The sequence below is a fragment of the Anolis sagrei genome, chromosome 5 (genome assembly GCF_037176765.1).
Source record: "Anolis sagrei isolate rAnoSag1 chromosome 5, rAnoSag1.mat, whole genome shotgun sequence".
Taxonomy (NCBI): Eukaryota; Metazoa; Chordata; class Lepidosauria; order Squamata; family Dactyloidae; genus Anolis; species Anolis sagrei.
In genome coordinates, this window is record NC_090025.1 from 21,756,631 (window position 1) to 21,777,303 (window position 20,673).

General features: G+C 36.6%; 1 protein-coding gene across 5 annotated transcripts in view; it reads left to right on the forward strand.

Annotated features, from left to right (window-relative positions):
* The window catches only part of CCSER1 (coiled-coil serine rich protein 1), a 796,797-nt gene that overhangs the window by 615,229 nt on the left and 160,895 nt on the right, over nucleotides 1-20,673 (forward strand). The window contains exon 10 of one of the 5 annotated variants that reach the window (XM_060779236.2): nucleotides 12,111-12,156. The exons of 3 other annotated variants lie outside the window; for them this stretch is intronic. In XM_060779236.2, coding sequence (XP_060635219.2) covers nucleotides 12,111-12,156 — 46 coding nt within the window. Of the gene's footprint in view, nucleotides 1-10,382; nucleotides 10,470-12,110; nucleotides 12,157-20,673 lie in introns of those variants that run through there. One more of the 5 variants, XM_060779238.2, reaches the window with a different exon arrangement.

A 20,673-nucleotide genomic window follows, 5' to 3' on the forward strand; every position in this document is an offset into this window, starting at 1 on the left:
GCTCTGGCATGGCTTAAAATACGTTATGCTTGGATCTTCTAATGAAAAAAATGAAACATATATTCTGGACAGAAGCAAAACCTGCTATGTCTGCTTGTACGTATACTATGTTAGCAAACACTTCAAGGCTGTAGAGTTTGAAATTGATTTTATTTTTAATTCTCCAGAATGTTGCTCATCTGAGATCATTGTTGTGTCTTCTCCCATTTGCCTCCTCCACCACAAAGTCGATAAACACATAAAGGATTCTAAGATAAACACACAGAAATATTTAAGACCTATGCATTTTTGTGAGACAAAAAAAATCTAATGATACTATTCCAAAATGAGGAACTTTATTCCTCACACAAATTGTACAATGGAAGAAAAAAGATTATTAAATTATGATAAAAGTTTTATAAACAAAACTATTTCTTCTTCTACAGCAGAATTAAACAAACTGCTTCCAGTAGATGAAAATGCTACACCATATAATTATATATAGATTTCTACAGATATTGTTTGAAATCTGCTAAATAGCACATTGGGCTTTTAAAATATCCATCCCTATTATCTCAAAAGCAACTTTCACTCTGTGATAGCAGAGAGCAGCTGCTCACATTAGTAAGGGGGCAATCCTAGGCTTGGGTTGTAAGTTTTTCAGAATGTGTGGCCATATTCCAGAAGCATTCTCTTCTGACATTTCACCTGCATCTATGGCAGGCATCCTCAGGGGTTGTGAGATTTAGGCTTCTTTACTAACGTGTACACAATAGGCATTACCTCCTGATGGACATGCTGATGTCCTCCTGCTGTCAATTTTCTTAATGGATTGATGCTAATGTTTGGGGTTAGTGTGATTTTCTCCAGATGAGCATGGCCTTAAGTTATCTTTGAAGTGGTTTATTTTCATTTCTCACAATACTGACTTTGGCTTTAGTCTGTTAAAATAATAATGTTATTATTTTAATTTCATTAAATGAATTATATTCTATGGTGCTGGAAGATCCTTTGATGTGTGGCGAGACGGTAATTGTTGCTGTGACATTCAGGTTGTTTCCAATTTATGGCAACCCTTAGGATTTCTTGACAAGATTTGTTCAAAAGAGAGTTGCCATTGCCTTCCTCTGAAGCAGAAGAGAGTGTGAAGTGTCCGGGGTCTCCCAGTGGGTTTCAACACTGAGTAAGGATTCATACTCTGTAGTCCAGCACTCAAGCCAATTCACTACATTGGTTCCTAGGGGATGGGTTATACTTATATGTTCTAATAAATAAAATATATAAATAACTTAGTTCATGTTTCTAAAAAAGTCAAGCCCTATCCTGAAATGGAACTAACCATTTCAAATAGCTAGATTATATAAATAATACCTTGGTTTATACGATGTCTTGTATGTCTTCAACTCACCTTATATGTTGACATCATTGACCGCTGAAGGCTTAGTCATTGGAAACATTGTAAAAGGCCTTGCATGAGCTTACTTCTCTTTTCATTGCCAAATGTCATTGAGACGCCACCTTCTAAAGGTGAAGTGAAAGTGGAATTCTTAATGAATTTTTAATTTTTAAATCCGCTCCCTTGCCCGAAAGAACCCCATTGGGTTTCACAAGCAATATCTTGGCAGGATTTGTTATTTGTAAAAATTATCCAAGGGAACACATTACTGAGCCTCTGGAGCACAAAACACTAATATCTAATTGTAAAGCACATTTATGTAAAATGTTAATTAGGCCATTTACAAAAATACACTATTAAATTTCCATTAAGAAATTTGTGGGCGGGAGGAACTGCTCACCCTTGAATGCACTGCATTGAGAAAGTGATATATAAGGTGAACTACCTCTTTTTCCTCATTGGTAACGATCCCTGTATACTTTCTAAAGCTTGTTTATTCTTTTTACTTCTCAAAGATTATTTAATTAGTTTATAAATTCAGTCTAATAACCAGTGTACATAATTAAAAGTGCAAATTGAGATTGCCTTCACCGTCTGTTCCTCAACCTTTATTTTCTTATGTCATGATAGAAAGTTTAGCTAAACTGGAACATTCCTAATATGGGCACCATTGTGAAAAGGATGTTGAACTAAATATTGCTTTTTGACCCTTAGTGACAACCTTCCCCATGTGATCTTAGTGGTTGCCAATTTTCTTTCTGAGGCAGCCAGAATTAGACATTTCCCAATTTTAGACACAGGCTGAAAGTCTTTTACCTATGTTTTAGCCAACATGTGTTTTAAGCAATTTTAACTGTTGTAAATTTTACCCATCTGTATGCCCAATCAACTGGTTGTTCTTAATGTCATTACCTACATACCTTGAAGCTGAAACATGCTGGCACTTCTTGTAGTGTTTTACCTTTGTTTTTAGCCAACGTGTATTTTAAGCAGCTTTTAACTGTTTGCAGATTTTATCCATTGGATGTTCTTAATCTCATTACCTGTATAACTTATATGCTACAGTGTAATAAGGGTCTCTGGACTGTAATAAAATTTATCTATCTATCTGCTTTATTGATACTTGGAGACAGTGGTTGCTGGAGACTTCCATATCGACAGGACAGTGGACCCACTCTGGATCTTAGGGCTGTTTCACATGGCATAGATTCAACACTTTGAAATTATTTTAAATTCCACGACTCCTTCCAAGGAATTCCTGTGATTTGTAGTCCATGAGGTATTTAAAATCCTCTGGTCTTTTTTCTTTCTAAATTACAGATTTCTGTATTTCATAGAATGCATTGATGGCAGTTACAGTTGTTTTGAAATGCTATAACTGTATGGAGTTGAAGGGTGGTAGTGGTGGAGGGGGGATAATGTAGCTTGGCAGTGCATGTGGCTTATTACACTCCTACCATAGGCATACAGGAAGCTCTCTCCTTTTGATCTGACCAAATTTTTGACAAAGGAAGATCTAACTCACTCATCTATTTAAATATTTCATTATGATTTAATATAACACCCACATAAAGTGGGAGTGTTCACATCTATTAATTTAATCAAACCCCTGCTTCAGTTACTCATAGATTCAGACCATGAGGGCAGTTCATTCATGTAAGAAATAACAGTCTGATGAATATTGAAGTGAAAAACTTTGGCTATGAAGAAAGTGGGCCACAAATAGTTATTGCAATTGTGTTTGTTGAAAGTCAAATAAAACAGTCAGAGGTGACATTCTTACCCTGAACATCTCCATTTGGCATTTTGGCCACAATTAGTCAGCTTACCTTTTAATTATACTAACTCCTGCTGATTAAACCTTAAGGGTAAGGCATTTTTAAAGCATGGACAGACACAGATAATTTTAAAATTAACTTCCTGCCTCTGGTCATTGTGCTTTGGCCATAATCTAAAGATAGTGATCCTATTCAATAATTTGAATCTTATAGGTATACAAATTGAAAACATGTATTGAAACTATCAGGATTACTTTTCCACTTTTCCTGTATTATTTCCCATTAGTCCTGCTCTCATAAGATAAAACCACTTAGCATGTGGTATTCAATATTCTTCTTACGTAGTAAGGCACTTTAAAATGACAAAAGAGTTGCAGAACTACATTTTATTCTGATTTCATTTTCTATTTGTTAGGAATACTATTTGTTTGTTTGTTTATTAAATATTGCCTAACCCCATAGGGTAGGATAGCACATAATAAATCAAAATGACTGATGATATAATATATCTTATTATCAATAACCCAAAGAATCAGCCTCATGACAAGTCTCTGCCTTTGAACTGGGGTCAACCCATAACTCAGGGCTAGGAGAGGCGCAATTTCACAGTCCTGAAGTGCACTACTTACCTGCACCACAGACCTTGGAGGCACTACTTGGACTTCAAAGTGAGTTTGGAGGAGTACTTATTATCATGACAATAGTCATGAATACATAACACGACTGAATATGGAGGAATTCCAGGCCTGTAACTCTAGATTGCAAATCTGTAGCTGCATTGCAGGATACCTGTCCTCACTAAAATTAAAAAGTGAAAGATAATTTACACTCGAAATAATTATTAAATAATTTGATGAGGTTGGTTCTGTGCTTCACCATGAGGCATGGAGAATTCGGCATCCCACGCCTTGCCTTGTATTGTCTGCATTTCCCACCAGGAGGCTGATCACATGGGGTAAGCATGAGTTTACATGGACGTGGAGTTTGCCACTTGCCTCCATAGAAGCAGGCAACACAGGAAGTTTCTTGTGATGGTGGTGACATGCTGGTTCCACCCTCCTTCACTCATGGGAACCGCTGATCCTAGCCTCATATGATGTCATAAGACAGATTCGCTTGTTCATCTGTTTAATTTATACCCTGCTTTTCTATATGGACACTCAAATGTTCAAGTTAAAATAATAGATCTGTAGAAATGGAATCTAATACATAGGCCCTAAGAGGGTGTCACAACAACGACAGTTTTTTCCTGCATACTCACACAATATGATTTTGCCACTTTATTGTTGTGTACATTCAAGTCATTTTTGATTTATGGTGAGTCTAAGGTAAAAACAAAACTATGGTTAGGATTCATGATCTGAAAAATAATATTAGTTATTGGGTCAATTTTCTCAAGTTCTTGCCTTATCTTCTTTGTTTTTCCTGACTCAAAGATCAGATCTTTTTTCTTAATTAGGGGCAGGTAAAGGGTTCAGGTTTTACTTTCCAGTTGTAAATCAGAGTAGAGTGACTCAATAATAAATAGCACTTGTGTAAGTCTCATTGATTCAATAAAATCTACTCTGGATAGGACTGAAATTTGGATTCTCATTTTTAGAGGATCAAATTCTTTCCAACACTTACACATTTTTGCATGCTCTTTTTTTTTTTTTAAAAAAAATCAACATTTCCCATTCATATTCACTAGGCAAGAACAAGTTGAACAGATATTCAGCACAGAGATTACCATGATGTATCTACAGATTTGTTAAAAAATAGGGTGTGTGCCAGAAAAAAAGTGGCAGAGACCATAATTCAGCACTACAGCCATATAGTTAAACCCCTCATATAGACCTTTATGTTTCATCTGTTTGCACAATCTACCTCACTTTCATGTGCAATGGGGAAGCATTCTTCATTTTCTTCCCTTTTTATTGATGTGTCAAGTCATGTCTCATATATCAATTGATGATAGAGAATATGAGGGACCATATACCACGTTATACCAGAGTAGAACTATTTTTCATGCATAATGCCCCTGTCCCTGAAATCTTAATTTAAGTGAAGCAGATGGTAAGGGGTAAGAAAGACCATGGGTATCTCCTGCCAAAAGAAATATTGGGCTAGGTGACCTATATTCGACCAGTCTAAATCAGATTCCTTTGTTCCTTTGATATAGATTATTTCTGAATGCCATAAAAATGAATTCCTAAGGTGTCTTTTCTCTAGTTATTAAAAAAAAAAACAAGGCTAAGGTGAAAGCTTGTATTTTTCTTGTAAGCAAGGTGTTAAATTAATATGAAACATTTAGTATGTGATAGAAAGCAGCAAGAAGGGAATTTCTCTGATTGCTTTTAAATGAATTTTGGGAGAGTATAGCAGTATCACAAACAGAAATATTATGACCTAGAGCAAAGCTAAAGCTTCATCCTGAGACAGCTCAGAATGAAATATCAGGAGAAGGAATCTGGCAGGGAGACCAAATATCTTACTTGACAGAACAATCCCCCACAGCCAAATGAATGCTCGCTGGTATGTGTCTACAGGTGTCATATTGGAGTTCTGTTTCATGTTCGGTTTTGGCCTCTTACCCTAGCTAATGTATGATTTACACTGTTAGCTGAAGGGTATTTCAGTAGGTGGAGGATGGACAGCCAGTGTTTCAAAAGATCATATATTAAATGCTGGCAGGAAAGATAACGTTTTTGAAGAAGGATCCGTCTGGAATAGTCAAGTAAGTGTTGACTTGCTTAAAATTTATCAGCAGTAGATTCAGACAACTGCTAATGACATAGTATTTTCTTAAAAGCTGTTGATCTGTTGATACCATCTGTAGATGTCAGTCATGTAGAAGAAGCAGCATTTATGCAGGTAGTTAAACTCATTGTTCATTATAGTATTATATTCTTTAGGGTTGTCCACCTCAAGTTTCAGAGCACATTGCTGAAATCTTAGGCAAATGTTTCCTTCTGCTTTAGAGCTGAAAATGTGCCAAGACTCTCCTAGTAAAATATTTACAGCTGATTTTAAGATGGAAATATGTCTTTCTTAATCGGTTATCACACTGTTTGGAAAGATATTTGTAGAAGGAAGAGATTTATTTTAGTACTTGTGGCAATGGTTTTTGCTATATTTACTCCAGAGGCTATTTTCATTTGATTTTTATTTAAATGTGTAATTTAAAAAAATCTGAGAGAAAATAACCAATGAGTTTTATTATTTGTGATGTCATATGCATTTTTCAAGGATATTAAATAAAAATTGCCTAATTTTTATATATAAAGAAATGATAAATAGGATATATTTCCTACTAATATATTTTGACTTCTCTTCATGCATGCTAAAAGCAAATATCCATGTTAATCTGGAAATAATCTATGCACCAATAATGGTACCAATTAATGATAATGCAGGGGATGGGGTAGATAGGAGGAACATAGTTTAGTGGAAGGGTATTTCCTCCTTAGCTAGGCTTGTTTTCAGTCTCAGAATGAGAAGGTGGGAAATGTTGCCCAGATGGAAGGGTTGCAGCATTAGGAAAGAAATAGAATAATGGGGAAAGGATTTTTTGAAGCTGGAAATATGTCATTAATAGAATGCCAGAAAGAGACACACAATAATAAAGCCATAGAATCATAGAACTGGGAGAGGGCTCAGGGGCCATTTAGTCCAACCCCCTGCTCAGTGCAGGATTTCTAACTAAAGCACCCCAACCTCTTTTTCAAGATGTCCAGAGAAGCACCTACCATCTCTCTATGCAATTTTTAAACTCATAGAAGCTCCAGGAATCTGGGTTTCCTTGTAACTCCCCCTTGCCCACTTTAAAACCAAACCCAAAGTGAAACAAAACAAAGACTTGATTTAACTTTTTCTAAATTTTGGGATTTTGGGGATGATTTTGTCCACATTGGGTCTTCAGGACAGACAGTTGGTCCCCAGAATCCTAGAACTTGACTATTTCTTCTATATTTGACACACAGATACAAATTCTTATAGATGTATACATACATATTAGAGAAAACAATAATACATTCATGTGGCAGTGTTATATGATGCTTTGTTGCCAGACATCAAAGAGCAATCAATTACACATCTTGTATTTTCTTCATTAAAGAGAGCACTTTATGGATCCCTCTTTTCTATTCTTTTTCTTCTTAAAAAAAACAACAACAATAAAAGCAGCCCTTGGTTTTTTACAGTGTTTCCCCTTGAGACAAAGCATCAGAGTCACCTAAGCTGGATGGCTTACTAAATCATCAGTGTAAACACTGTCAGGGAGCAGAACTTGTCTAGGTAAAACAGAAAACCTCTGCTAAATAATGCTGCATTCCCTTGAGAGTTTTCTGTAGCATTCTTCATTCCATCTTCTGATATATTAAAATAAAATAATGCCAAGCTTTGGCCTGAAATGGATTAAACATTGATATTGTTTTTAAGAAGGCGATCTGAGATTTGTCTTGTGCCAAATGTTTTTTTAAAGATACAAATGACTGACTGCATGAATGAATTTGGAGAAAGAAACAACATAACATACTGCTTTGGTGTATAAAATCCTCATTCTATCTGGCATGCCTTGGGTAATCAAACACACTTGATTTAATACTGAGTGACTGCTACAAGAAGAGGATGTACAGTTGGTTCAGCATAATTAAGTTCAAAGCAATGATGAACAAGAGTAAGGGAGTGATGGAGAGCACGCTAGCGTGCTCTCACAATACCCTGATCATCTTTAGTAAATACATTCATTTAGCCACCATAGGGAGACAAAATTGTAAATAAAAATGACCTTAATTCTATGAGTTAATTCCAACAAAAGTAGACCCAGTGATTCAACTAATCACTGATGAGTCAAAACACCATGAATATACCATGATTCGGTGGTATATTAATGTTCAGGCCATTAGCGATAATCCTTTGCACACCAAGTAGACTGTCAGTTCTATGGAACTCGAGGCTGGATCTACACTGCCATATAATCCAGTTTCTGATCCCAGATTATCTGCTTTGAACCAGATTATATGGCGCTGTAGATCCAGCCTGAGTAAACATTCAATGGAATGAGCCATTTAAGGGTCAATTTAGAGATGATTTACATGATTATCAAGACTAGAGAAAAACTTCACCTGGATCATTTTTTATGAACTAATAATCTCTTAGGCAGTTAACTGCAAACACAAATGGTGCACAATCCATTGTGTACTCCAATGTGAGAATCAGACCAATGTGAGAAGCAGACCAGTTGTCAAAACTTCTGGTTGTGATATTAGAAACTCTTGGATCTAATTTGTCATATGTAAAAGGTTTCCCCACATTCCTCATGTAATCTGTGCTAAATTTTCTGCTTTTTCAAATGTCTTGTACTTCATTCTGGATTGCTGAGTAGCCCATTGACTACTTCTTTGTATTGCTAGATATCCAATTGGATGTTTGGATATTAGGGCTGGGCGGTTTCGTTTCGTTAATTCGTAATTCGTTAAAAATTCGTTATTTTTTTGTTAACGAAGCGATAACGAACCATTCTGGAGCAACTTAAAAACGAAATGAATTTTTCAATTCATTTCGTAAATGCTTCGTATTTTGTTATGTATTCGTTTAGTTATTGGTTTGAGGTCGTTTCGTTATTATTTCCGCATGTCTGGGGCAAGTTTTATAGTTGTTTTTTGTTTAATTAGTGAAAAAAAATTATAATATCACACCAACAGTCAACAACAGAGGGAGAGGGAAGCTTCAGAAGTTTTTTTAGCGTATTGTGCGATTGCGGCCGCCATTAACGAATCAATTTGTTATTGTTTCGTTATTGTTTTGTAATTTTTTTACCATTTACGAAATTTCGTAAATATCGAACTTTTTTTTTAAAAAAAATCGGAATTCTTTTAAATATCAAAACGCAAAAAACCCCAAAAAATGAATCGATTTTAGAAACAAATTTTTCCGTTGTTACCCAGGCCTATTGGATATGTCATTCAACAATTTGTTCCCAATGACATTTTATACTTTTTGATACTTGTTCATATACATTTCTGTGCTTTCTGCACATATTTTAAAATTACAAGAGGAAACAACATTATGTTTTTATGAGTTATTTTAGTAACAACAGCAAGAAAAGATGGAGATTGTGTTGTGCAACTGAACAGTAATGCTAAAAACAGGGACTTTGATCATATAGTGGAAGTTCCTGAAATTCTAGTGCAACTTCCCAAGTGATTATCTTCCATGAGCACAATGAATACAGTTGTCATCAATATATTTCACATAGAGACAGATGTATACGGAACTTGTTTTAATACTTGTATTGGAAAGTGCATATTATACTTTTAAAGGTTGTATAATTTATGTCATGGCCTATGGCTAGTACAATAAACAATTCATTCATTCATAGAGACAAATGTGAGAATCTGAGACCAAGCTGCAAAACAGTTTAAGACAAAGGGGAGGTTTGGGGTCTTACGACCTCATCCCACAAGGGGGAGGGGAAGTGAGAGGGGGGAAGTTATCACTTCTATTCACTTTAAAGACAGAATTCCATGGAACCCATTAAACTATACAGGACTGTTTCCGGTGGATTTCAGTTTACAGTGTATAAAGACAAAGACTTGTGAATCTGGAGAGCAGCAGACTCCACTACTCTCCCTGCACATATAGAAAAGGCTGAAACTGGGTATTTAAGGTGGGATGAGAACTATTGTTAAATTCCACATTTCCTTTGGAAGCAAAAGGCCACTGGATTCATTCTTAGAAGATGATTCCTTTCTACTCTCCCACCCTCAATTTGTGGGATGAAATCCTTAGTAGTTGTGGACCAGCCTGTAACATATGTTGCCTAGCGTTTGGATCAGTCCTGGCACATGGAGGAGGGGATGTGGCCAGCTCTATATAAGGCTGGTCTCTCCTCTCCACAGCCCATTTTGGAGATTGGCAACGTTTTGGTCCTTAGAGCAGTACAAGTGAATGCTGATTACTTATTAGGCCTGGGAAGGATTTTTTTCTTACCAAGTAGTTTTTTCCCTACCCCATGCTCCTATCTGAGGGAGATTGGAGTTTGGCTTAAGACAGTGAGCATATAAAATAGGTTGTCATTGGCAGGTATTGTGGGGAGAAGAAGAGTTTATGTTTGCCTTGGCACTTCACTTTTGAGGTGAAAGGAGTCACTAGAATGGTCTCTCTCTAGGTTCTGAGATGAGAGATTGTGAAAGAGGGCTCTCTTGGAACTAACCTGTGAGTTTGCTCTCTCTTGTAACGTTTTTTAGGCTTGGGAAGAAATGTTGCTGGGATGTCTTTCCAGAAAATGTCTGGCTGGAGTGAGCAACCCATGGAGATGATTTTACTCAGGGTAAAGTGTTTTGCCCAAGGAAAGTCAGATGAAGGTTGATACCTGTACCTCAGCTAAAACCAACATCAACATTATCTCCCGTCACCTTAATTTAATTCCCAGAAATTAAAGCATAATTGTTTTAGGCAAAATCTGTGTCTGGCCTCTTCATTTATTGTGAGCATTAAATTCTTGAGCCATGAGTTGAGCAAGCATTTTTTTTTTTAGGTCAGCAATGAAGATGTTAGCATGCTATGGTGCCATGTGTATATTCATAGCAATACTCACTGCTTTAGAGTGCTAGAGCATTCCTAGGATTTACAACACTAAATCTCTCTACAACTCTGGAGTTCAGGGAACAAACCCTTCTAGATCATAAATGTCTAGATCATAAATGACTGATGAAAATGTAGCTGAAAATCGCTGAACAAACCACGTTCTGCTAGGATAGATGCTACTCTGTGAAAAGACGTACTGTTGAAAGAGATGGATACAACACTTGCATATTTTTCAAAAATTCAGGAATGTGGTATGTGTAATTATGGGTCCAAATAACTAATGCTATTTTAAAAGCTTCAGGTAGTTGGGGTGGGGCGGTGCCAGAATAGGTGTGAGGTCTGTGCTTTCCCCAAGAAATCCTTGGTTGAGAAACTGGAGAAAATGGCAATGTAATGGTTAACCACTAAGACTGTTCCAGAGAAGGGAGAGAAACAGATAAGAAGGAAGGAAGAAGAAAAAAAATACAGAGATGATGCTCAGGGGTATATCAGCTTTTTGTTGGATTGGCAGTTGTTGAATAAATGAATATAGAAGACTGTCAGGAAAAAGACAAAAAGAGTTTAAAGGGAACAACAAACAGAGAGTAATATATTTTCTACCTTTGTTCTGTACAGAAGACAGGGAGAGCGTGGGTATCTTTAGCTTAAGGCTGAATCCCAGAAGATGGTAAAAGAGAAAATCTTCCAATGGGTTTCACTCTAGTAGATATGAAAGCCAATAAAAAAGACTCCTAAAACAGGTATTCCATGTTCATTCAGAGTAGTTTCCTCCTTGTTCCATGTGCAAAAGCCATCTTGATTGGCAGTTTCAATTTTCTTGAATATGGTGATGGGACAGTGTTCTAAAAGCACTGTCCCTGAAAAAAGCAGACTAAATATATGTGCAGATCTTTCTTCTAATTCCTTACTACTATCAGTACCTGCTGTTTGAGATAAATCCTGAACTTTGCCTAATGATAGAGCCAGACCTGTATCATTAATATTTTGATCATTTACAGAAACAGAATTTGTGTGTGATGGTTGTAGATAAAGGATTCATTCAAACATACACTGAAGTATTGTAAAGACATTGGGAACTAACTGTATAGTAGAGTACTGCTATTTATTTGAAGCAAAGAGAGTCTCACTGCTTCTGTTAAACATCCAGTATAATGAATCCTGTTTTTGAAAGAGGCCACATTAATATGTAATCCCAGCTCTTCTGACAACTTTGAAGGTGCCTGTCGTATGCTGCAGTTTCTTCCTTCCTTTGGTAAACAAGATGCGTTATTTATCGGAAGTCTTTCTTTCTCTCTTCAGTGCCATCAATTTTTTTTTCATTTTTTAAAAAATCCTGTGATTGTTGATGCTAACACCCCTCGCTCCAAAAAAATGTGTTTTATTTACAGGGCACAGCTTATGGAAGTGCTCCTGTTCCCTCTCGCAGGCAATTATGTGAGTCTCTTAAATTCTGCTCTGTGTTGTAAAGATGACTATATGTGTTCATGTGCTGTAGCATGGCATGCTGATAGAGATGAAACACCCCTAAGGTCAATATGCAACCAGCGGTGTTGCATATTGCCTGTAATGTGTTTGTAGCTAATGGTTTCTGACACACATTTATTTCCCAACTTTGGTCTGTCCTTCGTCTGGTGCAGCAACAATTGATAACTGCCCTGTGATTCAGAGTCAGGAAAGTTGAGTGACCACATAGTAACTCAAAGTTTGGAGGGAAGTTCCCCATATATTTGAATACCTTTCAGAGGACGCTTAAGAAACAACAGTAAGCTGCAAGTGTAGGCCACCTGAATTGTTTTCCCTTTACGTCTATCATATGAAAGAAAGAATTGTGCAAGGCTGTGGAATAAGATTTCAATTCTAATGATAGGATAAAGTGAGTGGGAAAAGTCCTGGGCAAACCATATATTATATAAAACCAGCAATAAAAGTCCCGTGGTTTAAGATCAGTGCTTCACATCTGTAGAAGCTAAATATGTAGTCTCCTGAGTGCTGTCAGACTTTGAAAGAAGAGCTCTCTTTTTGTTGTTTCCCTAAGTGTCTTTTTGTCTCTCTTTTGCCTTTCCTCATTGGCGTATCCATCTGCAAGGCATCCATTTTGTTCCACGTGCACATAATATGCTATAGCAATGCACTGCATCAGTTATGATTATTGCAAAACGTATCACAGCGATGAATGCCAAGTTGATTCATCCTCACATGACATTACCAGCTTCTTCCACCAAATGCAGCCAATCAAAACAATGCTTTTTATTTTACTGTTGGCAGTTGTGAACATCTTGCTTGCATCACATTCACTGAGGATGATAATGTGAATAAATGGGTTTTAAAAAACTTAATGATGTTTGGTTTTTAATATGGGTTTTGTGAAAACAGATAAACAATGTAATCTATATTATGATGGTCTTTCTCTTGTGTTGCTATGGGAAGTTTTTAAATTCTGCTGGATGGAATTACCATGGATGGAAGGATTAACTGTGCTATTAATAAGGAAGGTAGAAGGTGAGGAATTACTCCTGTTTAAGTATTTGCTTTCTGAATGCCTGGCTTAATTAACAAAGTTGAATGATCTGTGACATGTCTGATAGAAGCAGCATGGCTTTATGAGAATAGAGGCATTTTAAAAGTGTGAATTCCTGTAAATGTTTTCAGCCAAATCAGGCACAATACAAGTACCCATAACCTGATGATCTGCAAAATATTTAAAGGTATTTGAAATATGCCTGAATGATCTCTTGCCCCTCATGATTTTTCATGTAGCAGAATGATACCAAAGTTAACAATATAACTACATGTAAATATGTGACACATAGTAAAAAGTGAGTCCTTGGTTCTGAAAATTTTAAATCATAACACACTGACAAAGCTCAATGTTTTGCATGCAAAACATTTAATCCCCGATGTCTCCAGATAAAGCTATGAAAGGCTGTTATGGTTAAACCGTGTAATCATGTAGTGGTTTGGCTTGGTCTGTTTCCTATATTCCCATCAACATTTCCTTTTACAGCACAATGATTTGTAGGAAAATGAAGATTTGCAAGAAAGCAGTAAAATACAAGGGAGCAGAGGGGATAGATTGAAGCTTGCTGATGTGATAGGAATAAAGGAGTTTAGAAAATATAGCTTTTGAATATCTGTTTTGATGAAAGCTACAGATTACACAGGTATTGCGCTATTCATCATAGGTGATCACTTGTAACTGAATATGATTGTCTTCCAATTGTACAGTTTTGCTGGTAGGACCATAAGTGACTGTGTAAACCTATTCTGGATCTGTACAGTCCTTCCCATTGAAGACCTAAATATACAGGGAGTCAAGATGGGCTCATGTTGGGAAGATTTTCTCTTGAAATGTTACAGTAGTTTTGGGAGGGACTTCTTCATGACCTGTGGGACTATCCTCAAATGGATAGACAGGGACAACAAAAGTATATTAATTTACAGAACAAAGAAACTGCCCCTCCCATTGGTTGCTTTTCCCTTTTATGACCTCATCACACTGACATGGGAAAATCACCCTTCTTGAATAATCAATAGTCCTGTTTCACATCCTGGCTCCCCCATCAGCTCTCAACTTGAGAGCTGAAAATATCTTACGTACATCACAAGGTCAGTTTTCCTTTTTTTCTTTTTAATCAGGAGAAACAACAATATCTGAAAACCAAGAGATCCCTTAGCCTACCCAAAGCCCCTTACATTAAAGGAGACTGACATCAGTTTAAAACCTCATCCTTCCATGGGAAAAATTGTTCTTCCCCAAACCCCAGAGAATACAAGAGACAGCAATCCAAGGTAAAAAAATTGCATTATATAGAATCCTATCGATCTGTATGGAACCCCAGAGGATACAAGAGACTGTTGATGGTTAGACAATGAAACAGAATGGGAAATGTTGATGGTTCCCATCACACCTCTTTTTCAGTTGTAAAGATGTGAGTAAAGTGTGATAAGATATTGGAGCTCTGAACATGATTGCAGGCCCATGTTCAGAGTTCCCTCGTTTTAGGACATTTCAACCTCTTTTCAATCCTGGAACATGTGATGAGCTCTGTGCCTCTTCATGCTCGAAAAGAGACAGAAGAGTCCTACCAGGGAAGATTTCTCAATGTGATATGGTTGATTGCCAAAGTTCTCTCCTTTCGGGACACTTCTGCCTTTTTATTTTATGATGATGGAGGGCTGTGCATGAGTGCCAGAAGTAGTTTCACTCATGTGATGAGCTTAGTTCCTCTCCATGTTTGAATAGAGGCTGAAGTTCCCTATGACCGGGAAATTTCTCAATGTGATAAGGTGGTAAGATTCTATACACATAGGGTAGGGAGTTCACCAAATGCAAGAATTCCTTAAATTAATATATATGTTTCTATGATTGCTGTCCTTTGTAGAATGAAAGCAAAAGAGCTGGTTGAAGCTTGAAGACAGGATATGACAAGACTTTTTTCCTCCCATAGGTTACTTCCAAATATTCTAGAAAGTCCACTTTTATAACTCTTGTATGAAATAGGAGCCCCTGGTGGCGCAGTGGGTTAAAGTGATGAGCTGCTGAGCTTGTTGACCGAAAGGTTGTAGGTTCGAATCCAGGGAGTTAGCTCCAGCCTCTGCCAACCTAGCAGTCTGAAAACATGCAAATGTGAGTAGATCAATAGATACTGCTCTGGCGGGAAGGTAACAGCGCTCCATGCAGTCATGCTGGCCACATGACCTTGGAGGTGTCTATGGACATCGGCGGCTCTTCAGTTTAGAAATGGAGATGAGCACCACACCCCAGAGTCGAACACGACTGTACTTCATGTGAGGGGAAAACCTTTATCTTTACCTTTTACTTATAAAATTGAATACACAACCCTCACTTTTACAATTGCCACCACTAAAAGGTTATGAGGATAAAATCTTGGAACCCTTGGCCCCTTTTTTGTCCTTTTCAATTATGAGCACTTGTCTCCCAGTGAGCAAGAAAGACTTGCAGAATCCTCATTTACATTGCAGAGATATTGCACTGGTTGCTGTTGTTGTTGTTTTTTTTTAAATAAAACATTATTCTGTGGTTTTTTAAAATAAAAAAGCCATATATTGTCATGCTGCTGTTAGCTCTTATTTAATATGAGCCATCTTGGGAGAGCTGTCTAGACAAAAAAAAATATGCATATCATTGTTAAAGTAAATAAGTCTGTTTTCTTAATGTATTCTGCAAGATATTTTCCTTGTGTCATCTTAAGACAGAAACAGACTATGGACAAGGCTAAACACTCTGCCCTCTCTCAGCCAGAGACATCCATTTGTCTGTTTTTAATTATGTTCTGCCTGAGGGAGGCGTTCTATTAAACACAAAACCTTGTGCCACAAACTTTCATCTTGACATTGCAGTTGCCTAGATCATAATTTGTGAACAAAGTAGTGTCATGGTCTCAAATTCATATTCACAGCATTTTAGTAAGAAGCATTTTGTACATTTTTGTCTTTATCTCACATTTTAGCATATGGGTGAATCAACAAATGAAAATATACAGAATATACAGAATAAGATAATAGAATCTTACAAATATAAGGGACCTCAAGGGAGATTTAGTTTCACCCTCTACCAGGAATACACAATTAAAACACTCCTAAAACGTGCCCTTCCAACCACTTTTCAAAGATTTCCAAAGTGGGAGAATCCACCATCCTTGGAGACCATCTATTCTACTATCAAATAGCTGTTACAATAAGTATATTCTTCGTAATGTTTCAGTGGGAATCCATCAGTTAATGTTCTAGACCAATGGTTCTCAACTTCTGGGTCCCCAGGTGTTTTGGCCTACAACTCCCAGAAACCCCAGCCAGTTTACTGATGTTAGGATTTCTGGGAGTTGAAGGCCAAAACATCTGGGGACCCACAGGCTGAAAATGACTGTTCTAGACTCTAGTGAATATTATATTGTTCTTTTTACTATGATTATTCATCAAGTAATAGGGGACTGAAGGTATGATTCTCCTGAGTCCAGGATTCTTCTAATCAGTGTTTAGGAACACAGGACACACATTTTTTCCAAATACTTTTTTAAAAAGATTTTTTAAAAATATTATTTCCATCTTGAGTATTGAGTATGCCATGGGACACACTTATTCTATGTTCTAAAGGGTAGCGACAGGGAAACTTGAATTTTGCTTTTCAACATAACAATATTTTTTTTGCAATTTTATGCAATGACCATGAAATGTTTTTAAATGGCTTTTTAAAATGCATTCCTGTATTTCGGTTATATGGACAGATTTTCATGTCGATATAGTATGGCTGAGTGTCCATACTGCAACTGAAATCTAGTATTTCTATTGCTTGTTTTTGTTTCCAATAGAAACCAAAAGATAATTTCCCAATAACCTGCAGGACATTGCCTTTTCTTTTTTATAACCAATGAAATCATAGACTTTGTCATTTTCATTCCCAGCTGCTATAGTATGATTTCTGGTTTCCATGGAAAGAGCTATTAATGGAATAAAATTGTAAATGTTTTTAGAACAATGGGAATATACAGATTTTGAAGCCATTTCCTTCGCAGACATCATGAATTGTACATGTAGATGAAACTACTGTTGATCTGTTTGATTTTGTTCATTAGTTTACTACTTTGCTTTTAAGACCCATCTTCTTGGTCTGAGACACAAGCTAATTTAAAAATACAATTGTGTTGTATTCATCATACATATTTTCATTTAGCGCTTCATGCTTCTTAAAATTAAATTTCCCCAGAAAATCAATGATTCATATGAAGGCAAGATATCAGTTTCTTTAACTGGTACAATATCAGTATCTTATTCCTTGCCTTCTTCCTTAAAAAAAATAAAATCTTTATGATAATTGTTGAATAAGTTTCTGTTTAAACCAGAACAGAAGTCGAAGTAAAATTTGAGAACTGCCAGAAGAAATGTTCATTTTTACTCCTGAATCTGTTTCTATGGTTACAGATCTTGCTCAAGTAATAATGAAGTAACCCTCATGAAAAAGTCCTAGAGAATTTGATCACTGTGAAAGAAATGTCCTGTAGATATTTATATGAGGGCAAACTCCTTACCCTACAGACAGTAATTTATGAGATAGTAATATGATGTGCTTTGTTGTGGAACCTCTGAATCATTCTATGAGGGCTATGGGCCAGAATTAAAAGTATAGTGTACTGGATACAGAGACAAGTGTATGCAGATGCACTAAAAAGTGTAGATTTTCCCCTACCTTTTCTTTATAGCTGCTTCTAGCCTCCTGCCATACAGAAATCTGGAAGGCTCTGCCAAATAAGATGACCAGCATGCAGAGGAAAGGTGATCAAAGAAAATCTGTCCATTTACATAGGAGGAATTCTTTGCTTCCTCCCACACCAGTGGTTCTCTTTTCAGCTGGCTCCTCTGGTCCTCTGTGCGCCATTTACACCAGAATGAAATATATTCTGTAGGAGGAGAAGGGTCCCCTTCCATCAATCCATTTGTGTATCCCTAAATGTAGACGTTAACCAATATTCAGTGTATGGTGAAAGGTAATAGCACTAGGAGGTTTCTGGCCTGATACCAAATGCTTAGTTCCAGGTAGAATTCACACACTGAATCCAAAATTTTAGTGATGAGCAAAGACCACCCCATGAACATAATATAGGTTTGTATTCATCTACAGCTCTCTGTGGATCTCTGAGGCTGCAATTTATTTTTCTTCAAAATGGAATGTTTCTTCAAAGGCATAAGTTATTAACTTTTCTATTCTTGGTGCTTCAGTATATGTGAATTTTGTGAACATGGTCAACATTCTGGGGAGTAGCTTTACCTTGTTCCCACACAGATTCCATGACAACAGAGTGACTATGTTCCTTTTCAAAGCAATCTTAAAAAAAATTCTATGTACACAAACAGAAGAAGCTCACTAAGTTGCCAATGATGCACTCATCTTTTACTTCAGTGTTTTCATTAAGCCTTTATCCACAGGATCAGAAGAATGGGGAAAAAATGTTTGCAGAAAGACTTAATTTAGCAAAGGATATCTATCAATTTAAGGAGGTTATTTGGACTGTTGAGAAGCATTCCAATCTACCCCCCACAAAAAAAATACAGGGAGGCATATATGTAACAGCTGAAAGTCAGTTTTGTCATTCCTGATGAATCTCATGGAAATATCTCATGATATGTCTCTCATACTACATCCTGAATAGGTATTAGATGGGGGAAGAAGCAGAAAGGTGGTGTTTAGAAAAGGCTAAGAAACAATCTCTGTGTGAGATCCAATTCAGGAGCAAAATAATCAGTTTGTGAGAAACACATTTAACTGGCTTTATAATAGAAAATCTATCTAAGGATAGGAATGTTACTAAAGAAATTATTTTAGACTAATTGGTTGAGAGATCGTTGGGGTTACCGTTACAGCCTTACAACGAACCATAGAGCCCATACACACATCTTTAGCAGATTTTATGGAGAAGAGACTGACAAAGTTGTATGAATATATGATTGCCATTGAGCCAGTTCAGGCTAACATCTTCTGTCTGTAATTTGTGGCAGTATAAAACAAATATAGTAATCACATCTAAAAATCAAGTCAGATTTACTCTTCCCGACTTCATTTGGTGGTATATAGTTGATAGTTTGTGGCAGGCCACCAAAAAACAGTACCATAAAAACAACTTGTGTTTGGCTGAAAATTTCTTGCACAGTGGAAAATGTCCTGTTGCAACCCATCATCACAATAAAGAAAAGCAGAAGAAAGCAAAAGTAAACAGAAAGGAACTTCTGCAAGTTGTGGAAACTATTGTCCTTTGTGGCTTTCTAGAATTGGCTTTAAGAGGGAGAAAAGATTCAGGACCTATTACCTGTTAAAAAAAACCCATTTACACAATGATGGTTATTGAGGGCCTTGTTGAGATCTCATGCCAGATCAGGAGACACTGACCTGGAAAGTCATATTGAAACTGCAGCTATAAATGCTCAATATACTAGTCCTCAAATACAAAATGAACTAATAAGCGTTTGTGGTGACAAGATAGTCCAAAAGTGTTGAAAGATTTATTTATTTATTTATTTATTTTTGAACTTTTATATCCTGTTCTTCTCTACCTCCTTGGAGGGCCTCAGAATGGCTAACAACAAAATTTCAATGCTAGACAATAAATAAAAATTTAAAACAGCATACATAATACAATACGTTAAAAATGTGTATAAGTTAGAAATACATATAAAACAATTTGCTAAGTTAAAAACATCATCCAACTCATTGTGGTCCAATAGCTCTTAGTCTGCAATGCATCACAGTGTTTCTCTGTTTTGGCGGATGAAACTTTGGTTTTGAGAACCTCAGAAAAATTATCACTTTTGTTAAGATATGTTGATGTTGAAGTTGCAGGAATAAGAGAAAACATTATAGGCTTTGCAAAGATAAGTGATATGACAGGTGGAGGCCTTCCAGACATTATGTTGAAAACACTGAAAAATTGGGCTGAACTTGCAGTATTTGTGTGGACAGGGTTATGATGGAGCTGCTAATATGAGGGGCCATATTAGTGATGTACAGACAATTATATTACAGAAGTATCTAATGGCTGTCTACATTCTTCAGTGCTCACTCACTAAATCTAGCCTTATCAAAGATTTGCAGCATTCCACCAATCAGAAACTACTAAGGAACAATATAATCTGTGTGCAATTCATTCAGAGTATCATTCATCAGACTGGAACTGTTGAATAAAAATATAAAATACTGAATCAAGAGCAAACAACCTGCTGCCACTTTGTGAAACCCACTGGGTTGAGGAACATGATGCAATTATACATTTTGTTGAACTGTACCGTGTGGTGTTGAGAACACTTGAAGAACTAAAAGAGAGCCCTCTATACAATAGTCAGACTTCTTCTGGACACCTTCTTTTAGCTGTTCTGAATGCTGAATTTGTAGTAACCATACACGTCCTAAGAAAGCTTCTGTCATCATCCCTTCAGGTTAGCAAA